A 17564-nucleotide genomic window follows, 5' to 3' on the forward strand; every position below is an offset into this window, starting at 1 on the left:
GAGGTCTAGATCACTTTTAGCCTCTTGTACATGTAAAACTTTTCTTCTCACAGCCTCCTGGAGGAAGTCCCATGGTTCTGAATCACAAAAATGTATTTTCCTTCAAAATGTGTAACTTGAGACCATTCCAGGGCAACAATGCCACCCTAAAAGTAGCTCTAATACGGAGAACAGAATGAGATTCCCTCCTTGGCTTAAAGAGCATACAAACTAAAAAGAAAGAAAATGTGGTCAGATATTACATTTCCATCACAGGCTCACATAGTGAAAGCAATCACAGACTAGACACAGAAACCTACATCCTTAATTTAAAAATTTCAATACAAACATCTTACTCAAGTACACCTGACTATAGGAAAAACACCTAACAATAGGAAAAATTTGCTTTTTGTCCTTTGGATCCAGAGTCCAAAAACTAGAAGCCTGTAGAACAAAGCCTGCAGAGCTTGCACACTGGGTGACCATCTCTCAGGGCTCATAAGAGACAGACCACAGCCATGCAGTCATGATACACAGAAACGTGGGTGGAGGGAACAAAAACACATGACAACCTAACTAATCCTATCAGAAAAAGAGCTAAATCTAAAGACTAAACATGCATCTTAAAAAGCAAACCTTTGGGAACATATTTCAAAATGATATAATAGGATCTTCATGCCTGGAGTCACCCTCCTGCTGTTTCTACTCTGCCTTAATTACAGTAAAATAAAAGGCACTCTGAACACTCCAGCTTCCTGTATTGACAATCCAAGTCACGTGGGCAGCAGTAAGGCTGGCAGCACACAGAAAAGCTCCATGAAGAAGCCAACTTTTGAGGAAGAATGTGCAAAATGAAGATCATAGAAGCCATGTTATAACAACATCAGCAATCCTAAGGTGTGCAAGGCAATGGAGACAATCCCCATCCACTCCCAAGGTACACATCAAAGCTCTGTAAGAAGTAGTGGGGGGAACCAGGGACAGAGGAATTCCTCAAGAGTGGGAAAAAGATTCCAGATGTCCCATGAGCATTACCATGCAATTACTAGAAACCTTGTCCTTCCTCAGGTGAGGACAGAGATTTCAAAGGCATACAGTGCAGGTCTTAGGCTAAGGGACCATTACTGGCAGGGAAATCATAATATACAACCCTCCATACTTCTACAGTGCTTGCTGTGCTTTGGGTAAAGTCATACCTCCTGTAAAAAGAATGAATCCATACCCCATGAACTACACAGTCCCAAATAAAGTACGATATTGCCAGAATAGCTGCAACACTTCTTTAAGTCTGACTTCCACATAGCTACTCAAACAAGTTTAAAACAGGAGTCATTTAACTTGCTACTTCACCTTTCACCAAATCTTTTAATGACAATTAGAACAACATAACTCGGGTTTAAGCTGAATTAAAAGTCCAGACAGAATTTTGTATTTACTTTCCCAAAACTCTGAGCATGACCATCTCACTAAACTGGCATAAACATTCCAAGCAGAACTTCACAAATTGTCCATGTTTATTTTTATAAACATGGATAATTTGTCTTTTTCGTTGGAGAACAATTATAAATTATGAAAAGAATTTGGGATATATTTGAAATTGGTGCTGCTTCTGACCTCTTCTCAGCCTTTTGGGGAAAGGTACCTAAACATATTTACCCCTCAATGGCACTGCACTTAAACAAATTAAGAACTATACCTCAGACTTAACTCATGCACATCTGATTAATAAATTCCACACAGTTTCAATTATTTAATACTTGGAAAAGATATCCCCACCATTTTTTAAAGCTCAGACTCCTTTATAGATGTCTTAGGTTGGGTGTCCAGAGGAACTAATCACATTTGAAGCTTTAGGCCATGGTTAAGTAATAACACGTTTCAGTGTTAAGACCCTGATGACATGAATGATAGAAATTAAGATCTCAGGCACTTGAGGATGCCTAAGGCCTCAGCTGGAAATGATGGATGCACACACTTAATCTGAATGCACTCTAAGTATATCTCCAGACATGATTACTGAGGTCTATGCAAAATCAGGGCTTAAGAAAACAGCGTGTAGTTTCCTACTGAAGAAAGCTATATTCATTATAGTGAACAAGATCTTTATAAATGAAAGCCTGCATTCTGGCAATCTGCATATGCTGATGAGAAAAATAGGCTGGAAGCTTTTAGTGTTAGGAGACAGCTAAAAAATGAACACATCACATTGAACCACAGAGCAAATGTATATAAAAATTCTCAGACCTGGAGAATATTTTAAATTAAATCCCTTAAAAAAAAAAATATATATATATATAAAAAATAAAATGCAAACCCCCTAGCATTCAGTGGGATATAACAGTGAGCATGATACAAGCCCTTTGGTAAATCAAGAATACATTGAACTCTCAAATGTACCTTATGAGACTTAGGAAACAAACGTCAATTCTATTTTAAGTATTTTTAAAAGCAAAAATACATTAAAAAGCTTGAACAAGTCCTTCTATTTTTCTAAACAGTTTATTTGTGGTCCATTGTCCTACTGATTTTTTCAGACTTTGGTAATGAAAAAGATGAACCCATAAAATTTTTCATATTCCTAGGCACTGCATTCTGTTAATGGCACAGAAAAATTTGCAATTGTTAAGTATTATAATTCTTCCTTTTTGTAATAGCCATCTTAAACCAGCTTGCATGAATTGCCTCAAATTACATGCAAGGGAAAAAGTGTAATTTTTTATAAATTTAAAGACTCTGTAGTTTAACATTCCCAGCTAATCTCAATTACAGATCAACATTCCTAAAATATTAATATTCAACCATAAAGTAGAAGTAACTTGCTAAAAACAGCTAATGAAACAAGTATTTTAAGTTCTGATTCACACAATTAAAGTCATTTGTTCTAGTAGGTGTGGAAGAAACCGACTCATTCCCACACATTAATTGTTTGCAAAAATAGATTCAACTCAATTTGATAAAAAAGTTCATTTTACTAGATCTGTTGATTAAACTGACTTTAAAAGACATTTGCACCGATAGTGTTTAACTCTGCTCTGACAACCATGCAAGTTTTAAGGATGTAAATTGAGTCAATTTTTTTGCAAAATATTCTATCTTAATATTATCTGTGAAAACTCAATATGAAAATAATTTAGATTTGCAAGTGAAACAAGACAAAAAAAAGTTAGATTTATGGATGCTTATGAAATCTTACTTCTGCATTATAATCTTACACTTTATCATCTACCATCTAGAAACTACTAGCTGCACACATATTTTCCTGTATGAAGACAAACTTATCAGTGGCTTATTTACCCCCTTCTGAGTTTTCATAGATAAACAAAATTTAAATGCAAAATATAGATCACAGCCTTCAATACACCACATGATTCCTCAAGCCCTAACTAAAGACTGGTGCTATTTATTAGCACCTTCATGCACAGGAGAAAAGCAATACTGACTTCCTTCTATGGGACAAAAGACAAATCTTCACCCAGGCCATCTGTCACTTTACCAGCACATGCCAATGGGCCTCTCCTCCTCCAGACCCTGTTACTTTGCCACTACTAAAACATGACTGCAACATTCAGTCCCAATGCTTCACAGCATGAAGTTTTACAGAAAAAGTCATTAAAAGATTCTGTCTCATTCTAAAAAGAATAGATTAAAACAGATGTCCTGTAAAGAGTCCAGCATCATACAGCAGCAGGATTTTAACCACATGCCCTCATGTCACTATACTGACTACAATGCTGTCAAAGCTAACATGGCAGTTAGGATTAATTCATGTTGAAGTAGCCCAAATATGCAATCTTTGAAGAGAACAAAACCAGTTTCATCAAAGCAGAGAATGCAGGAAACTGGGATTCAGCAGCCAGGGTCACACTATTCTGCCAGATAACCATCATGACCTCCTTACAGAAGGTGATCCAAGCTATGGTACCCCATCAGGGAAGAGTTCTAGCTGCATCCATACTGCACAAAAAACCCTGTGGTCACCACCACCACCACTCACCTCTCCAGAACATGTGCAAGGCACCTGTAGCTGTACCCTGCCCCAGTGCACACCCTCCTGCCACTAACTCTGGTGTAAGGAATTGTAACAGGCTTTGGTAGATAGAGGATGATGTAGAGACTTAGCCAAAACCTGAAATTCAGTTTTCTTGTTCATCAGCTGTCTTCATTATCCAACCACTGTCACTTCACACACGTGCCCAACAGGCTTATCACTCACTGCACAGCTTCTGCCTGCACAGAGAAGGACATTATATGGGCTGGCAGAGCCCGAGGCCCCTTCCTGAATTTTTATGTGTATTTCTGCAAGCAGAGGAAGGAGAGGAGTGCCAAAGGGAAGGAAGAGAGGAATTTAAACCCTCAAGTCAAGAGATATGACATGTTATCAAGTTACAGCTTTTCCTGGTGTAACCCCAAAAGACCAAGAGATCCTCATAAGCAACCCTAAAAATCCATCAGCTCTGAGGTCATCTCAAAAATACTTGAGGATAGTTCTGCTATATCCATGCTAGCAGCACACTCGCCACACATTGTGCCCCTGCCCTTAGCCAGTACTTTTTCTAGAACAGCAGTACCTGTGGCTGTTCTAGGACTAGGACTAGGACAACCCTGCAGCTGGTTTAGAAGATGCTCTAGTGCAGGCTGGAAAGACCTTTCTCAGGCTCACATGTACACTTCAGAACACCACTGCTCTCAGGCTGAGAGAGCAGGCTCTGCACTGCTCTGACAGAAAGGCCACCCTGCAAGGTTATCCCTCCCCAATTAGGTTTTTTTTTTTATCTGATAGGTTAAGATGTATCTTTAAGTAGAACTGAAAGGAGGAAAAACTAGGCCTTGGACTCAACTTGCAGAGCTCACAGAGCCCCTCCAAATGGAAAAATCTAAACTTGAAGCACCAGTCCCAACAGTGACCTAAAGTTGTGATCACTGCACCAGCACAGAAGCCCTTCCCAGTCAATGTTCTGTGCATGATTTTTTCCATCTATGGTCCAGACTCAAGGGTAACAAATGTATACCCAAAAGTGGCAATTCAGGGCTAGGCTAGAGGTTGCTTTGAGCACTCTGTGTGTACATTTTTTCTCTCCTCTAGTCCACACTGGGAATATATTTATGTTACTACAACAGCATCCACTATTATGCCAGACTGTCTTCAAGAGCTCAGCAGCAAGTGCCAAGCTGGCCTACTTGTGCTAATCATCTGCATCTTCTTCATGTTCCCCACAGCTTCAGCGTCCTTAGAGTTCCTCTCAGGAAAAAATTAAAACAAACACAGAGACAAAAAACTCCACCACCACCACCATCCAAAAGCAGAACACCACTCGAGCTGGGTAGCAGCACAAACTGAGAACACAGAAGGTAAGTCAGCATGCAAACTGACAGGTCATAACAAATGAGGAGAAACATTCCACGGAAGTGTTTTGTGAGCCTGCATCAAACAAAACCAACAAACTACTAAATTACTCTGACATGGGGTTTGAGGTGCTGCCACAGAGAGAACCAGCCAGTAGAGAGTCTGGGAGTGAGACAACACTGAATGAAGTGTTTGGGGACACGTGCCACCTTGCCCTCTGTAGCAGGCCAGCAGTATCAAACAGGGTCAGAGGAAACAAAGGCTGAAGCAAGAGAGGCTGTGCAGCACCAGGATCATTTTGAATACAAATAAAGCCCATTCCTGAGACTCTCCTCTGAACGTGTTTGACTGCTGGCTGCAAATTGTGACAAGCAGCTGTCCAAAAACGGAGCAGCCGGTTGTGCCAGTCCCTGGTGACTGGAAGGAAGGGGCAGTGAGCACCAGCCACAGCCTGCTAAGATAACTCCTGAAAAACAAGGTGATGTCAAACCAGCACAGAAGTGATGCCAGCCAGCAAGGTGCCCTGCAAGCAGCCACTCTAGCACAGGGTTATGCAAGACTCAGATGGCTCAGCATGAGAGAACGAGAGGCTCCATGGGGAGGAACATGCTGTACCTGAAAGCTAAAGGACAGGTGGTGCAGACACCTAAGCTGTGACTGTGCTGCTCTAGCACTCTTGTACTTCTCTCCTTGTCAGGGTAAACAAGGGACAGCATTTTCTGCAGGAAAAGTCTCTTGGGACATCCTCTGCAGTGTATGGACAACACACACTGCAGCACCCATAGTCCATCAGGTAAGTCCAAAGTCCATGCAGCCTCCTCAGTGCCTGCTGATAGCTTCAGGTAGTCCCACTTTCAGACAGGAATGAGCAAAGTCAACTAGAATAAACAGGACTCCTCACTATTTCTCACTCTAGGAGCAGCAGATGCAGCTCCTACAGTTTGAAAGACACTAAGCACAGATTTGGGAAGTTCTTTCTTAACATGTAGACATGGGTCTGTTACCTAACAGACTTGGATTCAATTCCCACTAAGAATACTGAGCATTATTTCAATATCTATTATATAAACAATATAACAGTGATAATCAACTGGATGTGAGCTTATTCAACAGAAGTTATAAATAAAAATAACTAGAAGAAAAGGACTTTGGACTACTCACTTGCAGTTCAGCTAGCTCTTCTCCAAAGACACTTGGCATAAAGATATGTGTATTATACATCCAGTATAGGGAAAGAACAGTCTGTCTGAAAGCTCCATTCACCATGGGAAAGCTATAATTGACAAGGTTAAAATGGCAGATTCTTACAAGATTTGTAAAGCAATGGAAGCCACAAGCTGCCTCAAGGCAAAGGACCACACCCTGAGCTCTTCTATGGTTAGCAAATAGGAAGAAGATTTAAGCCTATGGCAGGACTACCAGGAAGCAGCAGAGGAATTAACAGGACAGAAGCAATGGGATGCACCATTTGGAGTTTATCAGCCTCCACAGGTAAGGTGCAAGGCTTCCACAGATGTTGAATAGAGAGGAGGTGGCCTAAGTCTCACAAGATGTACATGGGACTTAATTTTCTGCATTCCCCATTTGTCCAGCATCCACCAGCTACAGAGTACGAGCAGCACCATGCTCTGTCAGAAAGCAGAGATAGCCATATCCAGCAATTACACCACATAACTCACCATCTCCTCTGCACCCCACAGCCAGAGAAAAACCCTGCCTCACCTACCACGCCTGAACTCCATTTTCCCTAGCCAATTAAGAAGGCAAGCAAGTCCATTAGCCATGCTGAATCATTTTCAGGGAATTTTACAGGTGTGATACCTCACACCCAGTTTTAAAATCACAATTGTAAAAAAAGTGTTTGTTATATAGGTCATCTTAATTCAAATTTAATACCTATGCAGCTTATTTCTATTGTCAGTGGTAAGTCTCCATTTTGTCAAAAGGAAATTCCTTCTGTCTCCAGTTGATAAAGAAACACTGATCTTCAAAGTATATCCCAAATATTTAACTACACTCTGATGCTCCTACAGACACATAACAGCACAGAAAACTTGAGCACATTAATCCAGAATATCTTCTAACAGCAAATCAGGCTGTAATTAAGACACATCATGACATAAGGAAGATTAGCATGTTTGGCATGATATTTTCCTTATTAGCTGGAGGCAGAAACAAGTTCCTTGTCAGTGGAAACACACTGTGAGGGCATTAGGACACAGATAAAAGGTGTCTCATTGCTGGCACTTACTTGTTTTTAACAGCTTGAAGGAAAGGAAGGAACACACAGTATCAACTGTAATTGGTTTTAAGGGTATCCCTTGTTGATGGAACACAAATATCCAGTCCAGACTTAGGTCCACCCCCTTACCATCAAGAGCCTGGATTACAAACTTTTATCCCTACTCTGCAGCACCAGATGGTAGCTCACATACATTTCAATTATTTATTGAATAGGCACTTTGTTATACCAGGGTAATCCCACACTGCAGTAAAACCTACACACTGTTTTTATTGCGAGCTATACTTTTCATCAAGTCAGTAACCTTTTCACATTCAGTGAGCACAATAAATAGAATTAAAAGAAGCGATTTTATAAACAATTGGATAATCGGCCTCTCCATCACGCAAAAAATGACAACGCTGGGATCAATCAGTAAGACACAACCACCAGCAGCGCTATAGAAAGAGCATATCATTCTCTGGCCTGCCCCAAATCCTTCCAACTTCAGTTTTCAAAGTATGCTGCAGTCTGATCTATCACACTTAACAATTTGCTGGTGTTCACTCCTTCAAGCCATCAGCTTGAAAACAAAAAGCCCTGAATGCTCTTTGCAGAAGACGTACAAAGCTCCCATGACAAAACAAATAATCAATGTTCCCCAGGCTGCAGCCTTGCGGGGCAGATGTGATAAAGTGGTTAATTATTCAGTTGGCAATCGCATTACTGACGTCAATAGAAGAGTCCAGGAAGTGAATCCTCTTAGTTTGTTAGTGTATGACAAAGAGTGGTGGTCCCCACAGAAATTAAGGAGAACCAGCTGTCCCTTCATGTTAGTACTCTGGTCTCTAGTGCTAAAGACACACATTTGCATTTACTGAAGTAAATCTGCCCCTCCCTCTCCCTTAGGAAATCCTTTGTTTTGTTGGTTGGGGTTTTTTTTTGTTGTTTTTTGATTTTTTAAGAGTGCTCTTTTAAAGCCTAATTAACTGTACATGCATGGAACAGCTGATAAACGGGGCAACGTTCTCGTGAGCAATGATCACTCCTCCCTCCCCTCCAATTCTTATTCCATGGAGAAGTTAAGTCACCTTCGTCACACATTATTATTCATAACTTACTCAGCTGAATAAACCAGTCAGCCACCATGGCCGTTTTAACATAAATTCATTTAGACATGCAGCAGGGAAGGATCTCTGCTCTCCACATACCTCTAGTCAATAGCCTTAACTAACCAACACTGGATGGAAAACTTTTATCCTAAGTGCCATCAAAAGTATCCACATCTTCTTTTGTCAGCATGCTCCGGACTATTGGAGGTCTCTCGTTATCAGGCTGCTTAACAGTAGGGAACCATTAAACAAAGCTCTTAGAAAGGCTGCCTAGAAATTCTCTGTCCTTGGGGGGGCATGCCCAAATTAAAAAAGACAGCATGATGAACGGGAACTGTTGTTTCTTCGAGCCGCACACACACACACGCCCTCTCTAAAGCAAGGAGCCGGCACCAGAGCAGCATTTCAAAGCCTGAGCCTGGTGCTCTCCTCTCCTCCCCTCCCCCAGGTAGGAAACCCTCCGAGGAGCACGGGATTAGCCTGACGTTTCGGGCTAAGCCGAGCACGGTTTCAGGCCAAGGACACTCCGCTGCTGCCGGCTGCCAAGCGGTTCGCCTGGGACCGAGGGAGGAGACCTGGAGGGTCAAGGCCCGGCTGGCGGCGGGGGTGTTCCCCAGGGAGGCGCCGCATCCAGGGGCGGCGTCTCCGGCCGCTGCCGGGAGCGGCGGTGGGAGCGCACCGCGGGGCCGGGCCGCCCCGGCCGGCCCGCCGCCCCTCGCCGGGCACCGCGCGCAGCCCCCGCCCCGCGGCCCCCGCCCGGGCTCACCCCACTCGAGGAAGTCGGACACGTATCGGTCGCGGCGGAGCGGCGAGTCGCGGCTGCACTCGGCGTAGACGCCGACCAGGAGGTCGAGCAGGGTCTCCACGCTCAGCACGCTGTCGTGCCGCTGCGGCCCGTCCAGCACCAGCTGCTCCAGCCGCTTCAGCCGCACCTTGGCCGACATGGTGCCGCTCGGGCGGCGGGCGCGGGGCGCGGACGGGACGGGGCGAAGCGAAGGCCCCGGGGCTCAGCCGCTCTCAGCCGCCCCGCGCCGCCTCCCGCGGCCGAGCGGCTCCTTCCACGGGCTCCGCGTCGGGCACGGACGGTCCATGGGCCGGACCCGGCCACTCCCCGCCCCGCTCCGCTGCGGCCTCGCCCCGGCGGCGGGGAAGGGCCGATCCCGCTGCCGATCCCGCTCCTCCTCCCCGGGCCCGGCGCGTCCCTCGGAGCGCCTGCGGCCACGCCCACCGCGCGGCGCCCGCGCGCTCCGACGTGGGCAGGGCCGCGCGCAGGAAGGTTGGGCCGGGCGGCGCCCCGTAGCGGCAGATTCGCCGCGGAGAGCGTGAGGGGCGGCGTGGGCTGCGTGTCCGCGTCGGCACTTTCGTGTGTGTGTGGCTGTCTATGTGCCTGTGTCTGTGTGTTATCCCCAGTCAGGAGGCTCTTTAGTGTCAGATCTGTGTGTGCCTTCAAGCACGACGAAGGAGCCCTAGTCAGTGGGACAGGCAGCATCTCTCCCTCACGGACCTGCTGCCACTGAGGAGCTTCAAGCACGCAGCACATGGCGGTGTTGGTGTCTATCTATGTGCACAGAATCACAGGATCTCGGAATGAGTCTGGGACCACAACGGGGAGTCTTGTCCAACCTCCCTGCTTGAGCAGGGTCACCCCAGATCACATGGCACGGGATGGCATCCAGATGGCTTTGGATGTCTCCAGTGAGGGAGACCCCACACCCTCTCCAGGCAACCTGTTCCAGTCCATGGTCACTGCACAGTGAACTTCTTCTTCATGTTCCTGTGGAACTTGCTGTGCATCAGTTTCTGCCCATTGCCTCTTGTTCTATTGCTCAGCACCACTGAGAGGAGCTTAGCTCCATCTTCTTGCCACTCTCAGATACACATTGATGGGGTCCCCTTTCACTCGGGTTTTCTTGAGGCTGAACAGGACTTTCCTCATCTTTCCTCATAAGAGAGAGGCTCCAGTCCCCCAGTTATCCTTCCTCCTTTCCACTGGACCTGCTCCAGAGGCTCCATTGCTAACTTGGGTAAAATACTCTAGGTGCAAGTATCCTATTGCTGAACCATCTTAAGTGTAATACTAAAGATCACACCTACAGGTCAGAAATACCTCTGCCCAGATGAAAACCCTTTCTCTGAGCACGTGTAGAAGTTACCTGGTAACTTGTATGGAAATAACTAACCAATCCTAGTAGGGGGGCTAGGGGAAGTTGCTCACTCTGAATTTCTGTTTATGAATAATGGTGCAGAAACTCTGGTGGCTTGTGCTTGATTTGTGCAATACCACTGAGCACCCAGGCTTGCACAAGCCTGAAATAAATAATCAATGTCTCTCTTGAGTGTGCAATTCTTGGCGTGTTGCACACCAGATAATGATTCCCATTTCATGGACAACGTGTGTCCAGTGTGTGTGCCCTGGCCTGTGCCATCCTGACAGGGCTGCAGTTCCTGTCCCCACTGGTCAGCCCTGGGGACCGGGCAGCCTGCCCGAGCCACCCAGCTCCTGCCTGAGCCCCCAGCCCCACACCTGGCCGTGCCAGGCCATGGGTTCCCATGGAGAATGTGGTGACCCCAGGGCCACCATCCCCACAGGTCTTCACGGGATGCTGTGGCCATTGGGAGAATTCTCCAACCACACCTGGAGTGGGGGCTTCTCTTTTCCAGCCTTGGTCATATTCCCTGCCTCAATGGGGCTGGCAGGGTAGGCATGGCTTTGCAGCAGGACATGGTGTCTGGAAGCTGTGGCTTTTTATGCCTTTTAGAACCTCCCTGGTGATGGGGCTTTATTTCCCAGCAGCAGCTAGCCTGGGCAAAAAGAGCCCTGCGTGTTCACAGCTGCTGCCCTTGGTCCCTTGAAGGAGCAGGGAACTGGGTGTAGGGCACTCAAGCCTTTCCTCAGCACTGCTTTTTTTCCCATCACAGCTTATTCTGAGAACTGTTCTCTCTGGAAGCTGCAGCACCTCAAGGCAAGATGCTGAGTAGCTTGGGATGGGAGTTTACTTCTGCAGGAATGCAGCCAGTCAGGTCCTGATGCAAAGCTGAACTGGCAAGGATGCTGTTTCCTTGCCTGTCTCCCCCGGCAGGTAGCTGAGGTGCTGTGCGTTCACAACCATCGCACCGGAAAGGAGGCAGCCGAGGAGCGCTGGCTGTGTCTGGGCTGGGAACATCCTGCCCCGGGCAGCAGGAGCCAGACTGCGCTTTGTTCAGGGTCAGACGTGACATGGCAGTCACTGCCGAAAGACCTGAGCGGTGCCATCTGTCACCTCCAGGGCCAAAGGCGAGGCCAAACCCAAGCAGAGCTGACACGGGGAGCTGCCCTTTCCCAAGGGTCGGGAGCACAGCCAGGCAGAGCGATGGGATATTTATTGTGGAGCAGACCATGTGACACAGAGGGCCAGCAGCTGATTACAGAAGTACCTGTTTCTAGGATCCCTTGGCCCTCAGGAATGTTTGATATCTCTTTGACAGCAGATATCTATTACATTTGAAAGTTACTCAGTTCATAATAATACCATCCTGTGCGTTTGGACCCAGTACCTGGGTCAAGAAGATACAGGCATGTTGGCACCTGTTAATTCTAAAAAATGCAAGTTGATAGAAGATCCTATGAATCACACAGAGAACCTATAATTTTAAAACAAAGAAAACCCACAGTAGACTAAAATAGTTTTGTTTTTCCTGAATAAATTCTATCTCTTTGTACTTCCTTCTGCAAACATCCACTTGAAAAAAAAGTATTTTGCAGCAGATCTCGAAGTTTTCATTGTTCTCTCGAGGTGTTCCTCCTTGGTTACAGTTGCTTCATCTGACCTCATACTGTGTCATATCACAGATACATTCATTTAGAGGAGCCTTGGTATTTCAACAATCACAATTGTTCTTTTGGTGCTGTTGCTTTATTTAAAAGGAGAGCCTAACATTTTCAGCTTATTACCACTTTGGAGAGTAATTTTCGCGCAGTTGACCAGAGTAATGGCCAACAGAGTTTTAAAGATCCTGTTACAATATCTGTCTTTGCCCTTCTTATCTGTTCCTGCAGGTGGTGATTACCATCACCTCCTTCAGCAAGGAAGAGATAAAGAAGATTGCAGCTCGGTGAAGAAAGAGCCATCTCCACCTACCAATCGCTCTGCTCTGTTGTTTCCAGTCCCCTCAGTCTGGTTTGCATTAGCAGAATCCAGGGGTTTCGGGAGCTACTCCTGACTTGCACCAGTAGCAGGGAAGAGCCAGGTCCAGTGCTGGGAGGACAGATGGGTGACAGATGATGCTGAATCCGGCTTTAACAGCTATGGAGGCTTTAGCACATCAGAGCAGCACGTGCAGGATTATTTATGAGCGATACTGTAGGTATTCCAGAATTAGGTGAAATTTTGTTTTTAAAAAACCCTGCAAAAGAGTTAAAAGCTGTGTGCATTGTAAATAATTCTGGGTTTTCACAGCAAGGGTTTCAGCTCAAAAAACTCTGCTGAGCTAAAAGGTGACATTTGGTATTCCTACTAGGAATTGTATGTAAATTTGGAAATGTAGCTGAAGGTATTCTGCTTCTGTTACTCATCTGTGCCAATTCCATAGGCTAAAAATAAATGTGATCTGGCTAAAGTGGACTGAATGATCCATCTTACCAGTTCCTTTTTCCTATGGCATAATTCAGTGGAAAAATACAGCCCCTTTTTCTGGAACAGATCTGATTTTAAATTTTTCAGGGTTTTGTTTGTTTGTTTAGTTTTTTTTTGTTTTGTTTTGTTTTGTTTTTTTGGCAAGTGAACAAGTTCTCAGTTTACTCACTTATCTGGAATCATTGTAGATCTGCAGAACTGAAGGCACAAAGTCTATGGGGCTATTGAAAAGTTTTTATTAATCCAATCAACTCAATCAACTTAGGTATTTTTTCCCTTTTTTTTTTTTTTTTTTTTTTTTTTTTTTTTTTTTTTTGTGGCTGTACTCCAAGTAACTTAGTAACTTGGGGAGAGAGAAATTCTGTTACAGAATTTTGATGGCAACAGGAAATAGCTGTGTCACAGCTTTATGACTTCAGGAAAATCCACCCACATATCATTTTGGAATTAGGAAATTGAAGAAATATAGAGTATGGACAGAAATTGCAAGCATAGCTCATTCACAAGAGAAACACCATGCTAAAAATAAAAAGTGAAGAAGTTGCCACTATCTCCTTTGTTACATTCAGACAGATAATTATAGAAAAAGAGAAAAAAACATCAAGTTGCAATATTTTATTTGGGTTTTGCCTAAATTGTTTTTATAGTAATAAACAAAGGGAAGTCTATATAGCTAGAAAACCTAGCTAGAAGACCTAAATATATTCTATTAATTAAGGAAATTAGATAAAATTTTTAACTGAGAGAGAAGATGACTAATGTGCAGCAAGGGAGAAGTTTTCTAATGATCCAGAATGCAAAATATAATTAAACTGAAATCAGAGAAAGCTCATAGTAATGAGTTCCAAAGGTAGAATATAAAAAGAGTTAAGCATGTCTAAAAGTCACACGACTGCTTTGTATCTTGTTGTTATCATGGAATTTCCTTCCTGGAATTATTTTTTAGGAAACTGTCACCTTTCCAGATCTGTTTGTATTTGGCAATATTCTAAAAAATCCCTTCTTGCCAAACACAGTGTAAATATACAGCTGTCATCTATACTGGGAGCCAAAAATAATCTATCAGTGGGGGCTGTCTTTGATGACATTGCACCATGTAAGCCTGAACATTGAGCTAATGCAGTCAATATTAAAAACAACAGCAAAGTCACCACTGGTTTGTTGGCCATGATGGTAAGCACATAGGACATTTCTCAAAGAAGAAAAAGTCTCTGCTCTTTTGTTTGTGAATGCTAGAACTGTGCTTCAGCTTGCAGGGAGCTCTGTCTGCTTCAGCTCTCTGGTAATGCAATATCTGAGTTTCACTAATGCTCTTCCCTTTGCACATGATGATGAGTGAAGTGGGAGGAAAGAACGGGCAGTTGTTCACAGGAAAGTGCTGGGAAAGGCTGAGTCTGGTCATTTCCAATTCTCACTAAAATGCTTTCCCATAACATAAATTAGAAAAAAAAAAAAAAAAAAAGAGCATCAAAACTGCTTGGCAAGTTACCTCCTGTTAAGTGTGTTCTGCCATTGGGTGCATTTCTTGGCAGTGCTTCTGTTTTGCTCTTGTAAGCATCTAGATTTTAGTGATGGTATAACCCAACATTTTGACTGAAAGTGAAGCAAACTAGGATGTGAAAAGATTTTGTACCTGCTGCATGCTTCCTTAAAGAGAAGAAAAAACAAAGAAGGAAAAATTTATTAGGTTAATTAGTAGACACTTTTAGGGATACTGTCACTTCTGACTGGTTTGCTTTACAGGACAGGTAGCAGAGTTCCTTAATAAACAAAGGAACCATGCTAACCCCTCACTTCCCCCAGTCTAGCTGCAGCAGGTCCCCAAACACATCATTTTATCTATTTTTTCATGCTCATACAGTTGTCTTACTCAATAATTTATGCTCATATAAGTTCCCCTGAAAGAAGGGATCTTGCCTGTCTGCTGGTGTTTCAGGAAGGCATTGGTCTGATCTACATTTCCTCCTTATGGGCAGTTTAACTTGAGGAGCCTGAAATGGATCCCATCCCAAATGAAAAACCTTCCCATTCCATTCATGTTTTGAGTGCAGCATTAACTGAAGTGGGCAGCTGCTTTCATCAAAATCATTATGAGATCACTTGTTCTTTTCTTTCTTGTTTTTTTCCCCCTCCCATTATTTGTCTGAAAAAGACTGAAGTGTAGAGAACTATGGGTTTAGATGAGGTCATTGTCGTGGACATCTGGAGCAGAATGTCATCACCACGTTTAGGCAACACAACAGCTCATTTTTATTTCAGTTCTGATTTCAAGTCCACAGTATCCTAAGGAAAACAGTGGCTCAATGATCCAATCTGTTTAGGCACACAGCAGTGTTGAAAGAGTGACAAAACAAAACATAAAACCCTCCTTAGGCTCATAGTTCCTCATGGATCTCCCAAGAAGGTGGAAGCAGTGGCACAGAGATGATGTAAAAACCCCCTAATACTTCTCAACAATTATGATGTCTTGCAAGTCACAGCACCATGTCTTGCTCTCTGTACAGCTGCCATTTTGTCATTTAATAGTGTTTGTTACTGCAACTTCACATCTGCCAGACTTGGTCAGATCAATCTTTGTACAAAGTGTGAAAAGCATCATTGCTGGAGGCGATTTTTTGCGCCTGGGTTGACGCTAGACTAAGATTATCTGATTTTGTTTTGTGGGCTTTTTTGTTTTTTGCTAGATGCTCTGGCACCATGGTTCAACTAAACTGACAGTTGTACTGTTCGTTGTAGAGAATAAAGGGAGTTTCAGGGGATGTGTGCAATAAATATATAGGAAATATGTTCCTTTTTCTTAGCTAATCTGTAGGATTAGTTCTCCTGGGTTGCTGAGAGTAGCAGTGTTATTCACACCACATTTTAAATTAATACTGCATTTTATTAATTTTTTTATGTCTTGAGAGAAATGATAGGAGATGAAAAATAAAACTTCTCTCATCTTCTCTCTTGAACCTTTAAAAATCTGTCAGTGACTTTAATAGTAGTGTTCCCATGGAGATAAGCACAACTAAGTCTCTCTAAAAGGAATAGAACTAATCTGCTTTGAATGAAATATTTTTGCATTTTAAGTAATGTTACTTTAATGCATACTTCATTCTTCTCTGACAAAGTGCTCTTTGATTTTTCAGAAAATGTGTAATCAAAATAAAGAGCAAGTTCTATTGTACTCTCTTCCCTGGTTCCCTCTCCACAATGGACAATCCATAGATAATAATTTTGTGGTAATGAGAAATTGAAATCAGAAAATATTCCAATCTCTTTCTAAGATACAGGCAGAACCTAAATAGCATGCAGGAAAAATGCAGTTGTACACTGCCCTAAAAGCAGCAGGAGACACTGTGCAGAAAAATGCTTTTACTTCTTCAGTAATGATGACCTGGCAAGTCATTCCCAGCTGATGGTTCTCTATTATAAATTTCTGAGCACTGTTCAGAAGGGCATAGGTGGGATCAAAATGGCTTCAATTCACAGTATCCTGGGACAGTGAAAAAATAACTGTATCAGCATCAGCATCAAATATCCTGAAAGACTGCTCCTGGTAATTCTCACTTTTCTATTCAATAAAACCTCTTCCAAAAACAAAGTGATTTTTCTGACAATGTGCAAAGAAGACATTTTGCTCTTCTTCATTTGCTCTGAATAAAGATTTCAGCCAAGCTTCAGGCTGATCTTTACTGCACCATTGCACATCCAGAGGCACTCAGTGTGGGTCTGCAGAGTTACCCCTCCACAGCACCAAGCTGTGCCAAAGGCCTCTGTCTCATCTCACATGTTTGCAATTACAAAGATTTGTAACAACACTGACAGCACTTCAGAACAGACCTGGACTTCACAGCACTGCAGGCAAGGGTGAGTGCTACCCCTGCCTGGCTCCCCTGCTCCCAGACACTGCCAGTCCACCACCCACCAGAAAGATTTGATTTACCCACTTCCCACCTCTCTGCTGAGGGCTGGCTCTCTCATTCCCCATGTTGATCCCCTTCTTTTTGAGAAGAGTGATGAGTTACTCATCCTCCAAGTGGCACATACCTAGACTTTTCAGAAATCTGTGGAGGAGTCAAGGAGAAGGGCAGACAAAAAGCCAGGGAGGATCCTGAAGAGCTGGACATGCATCAGCTAATTTGGGATAGGGGCTGACTGGCAATGCCCCTAGTAGGACATTCACCTGACTTCAGAAGGAGTAGCAGCAAGGCTGGCTCTCCAGCTTCAGTGAAGAAGGAGAGGACAACTGCTGGTCCCACACAGGTCTCCAGCCAGCTCTGTAAGTGCCAGCCCTCAACCACTCCTGGCAA

The 17564-nt window shown here is 43.8% G+C and overlaps 1 protein-coding gene across 10 annotated transcripts in view; it reads right to left on the reverse strand.

Annotated features, from left to right (window-relative positions):
* CDC42BPB (CDC42 binding protein kinase beta) overlaps nucleotides 1-9909 on the reverse strand; it is a 91343-nt gene extending 81434 nt beyond the window's left edge. For 5 of the 10 annotated variants that reach the window (XM_054634233.2, XM_077180728.1, XM_054634231.2 and 2 more), the window contains exon 1: nucleotides 9423-9907. In XM_054634233.2, coding sequence (XP_054490208.2) covers nucleotides 9423-9600 — 178 coding nt within the window. In that variant the 5' untranslated portion in view covers nucleotides 9601-9907. Of the gene's footprint in view, nucleotides 1-9422 lie in introns of all 10 variants that reach the window. The other 5 variants (XM_077180726.1, XM_077180727.1, XM_077180725.1 and 2 more) reach the window with 2 other exon arrangements.
* Nucleotides 9910-17564: the final 7655 nt, after the last annotated feature.

The sequence above is a fragment of the Agelaius phoeniceus genome, chromosome 6 (genome assembly GCF_051311805.1).
Source record: "Agelaius phoeniceus isolate bAgePho1 chromosome 6, bAgePho1.hap1, whole genome shotgun sequence".
NCBI classification, from domain to species: Eukaryota; Metazoa; Chordata; class Aves; order Passeriformes; family Icteridae; genus Agelaius; species Agelaius phoeniceus.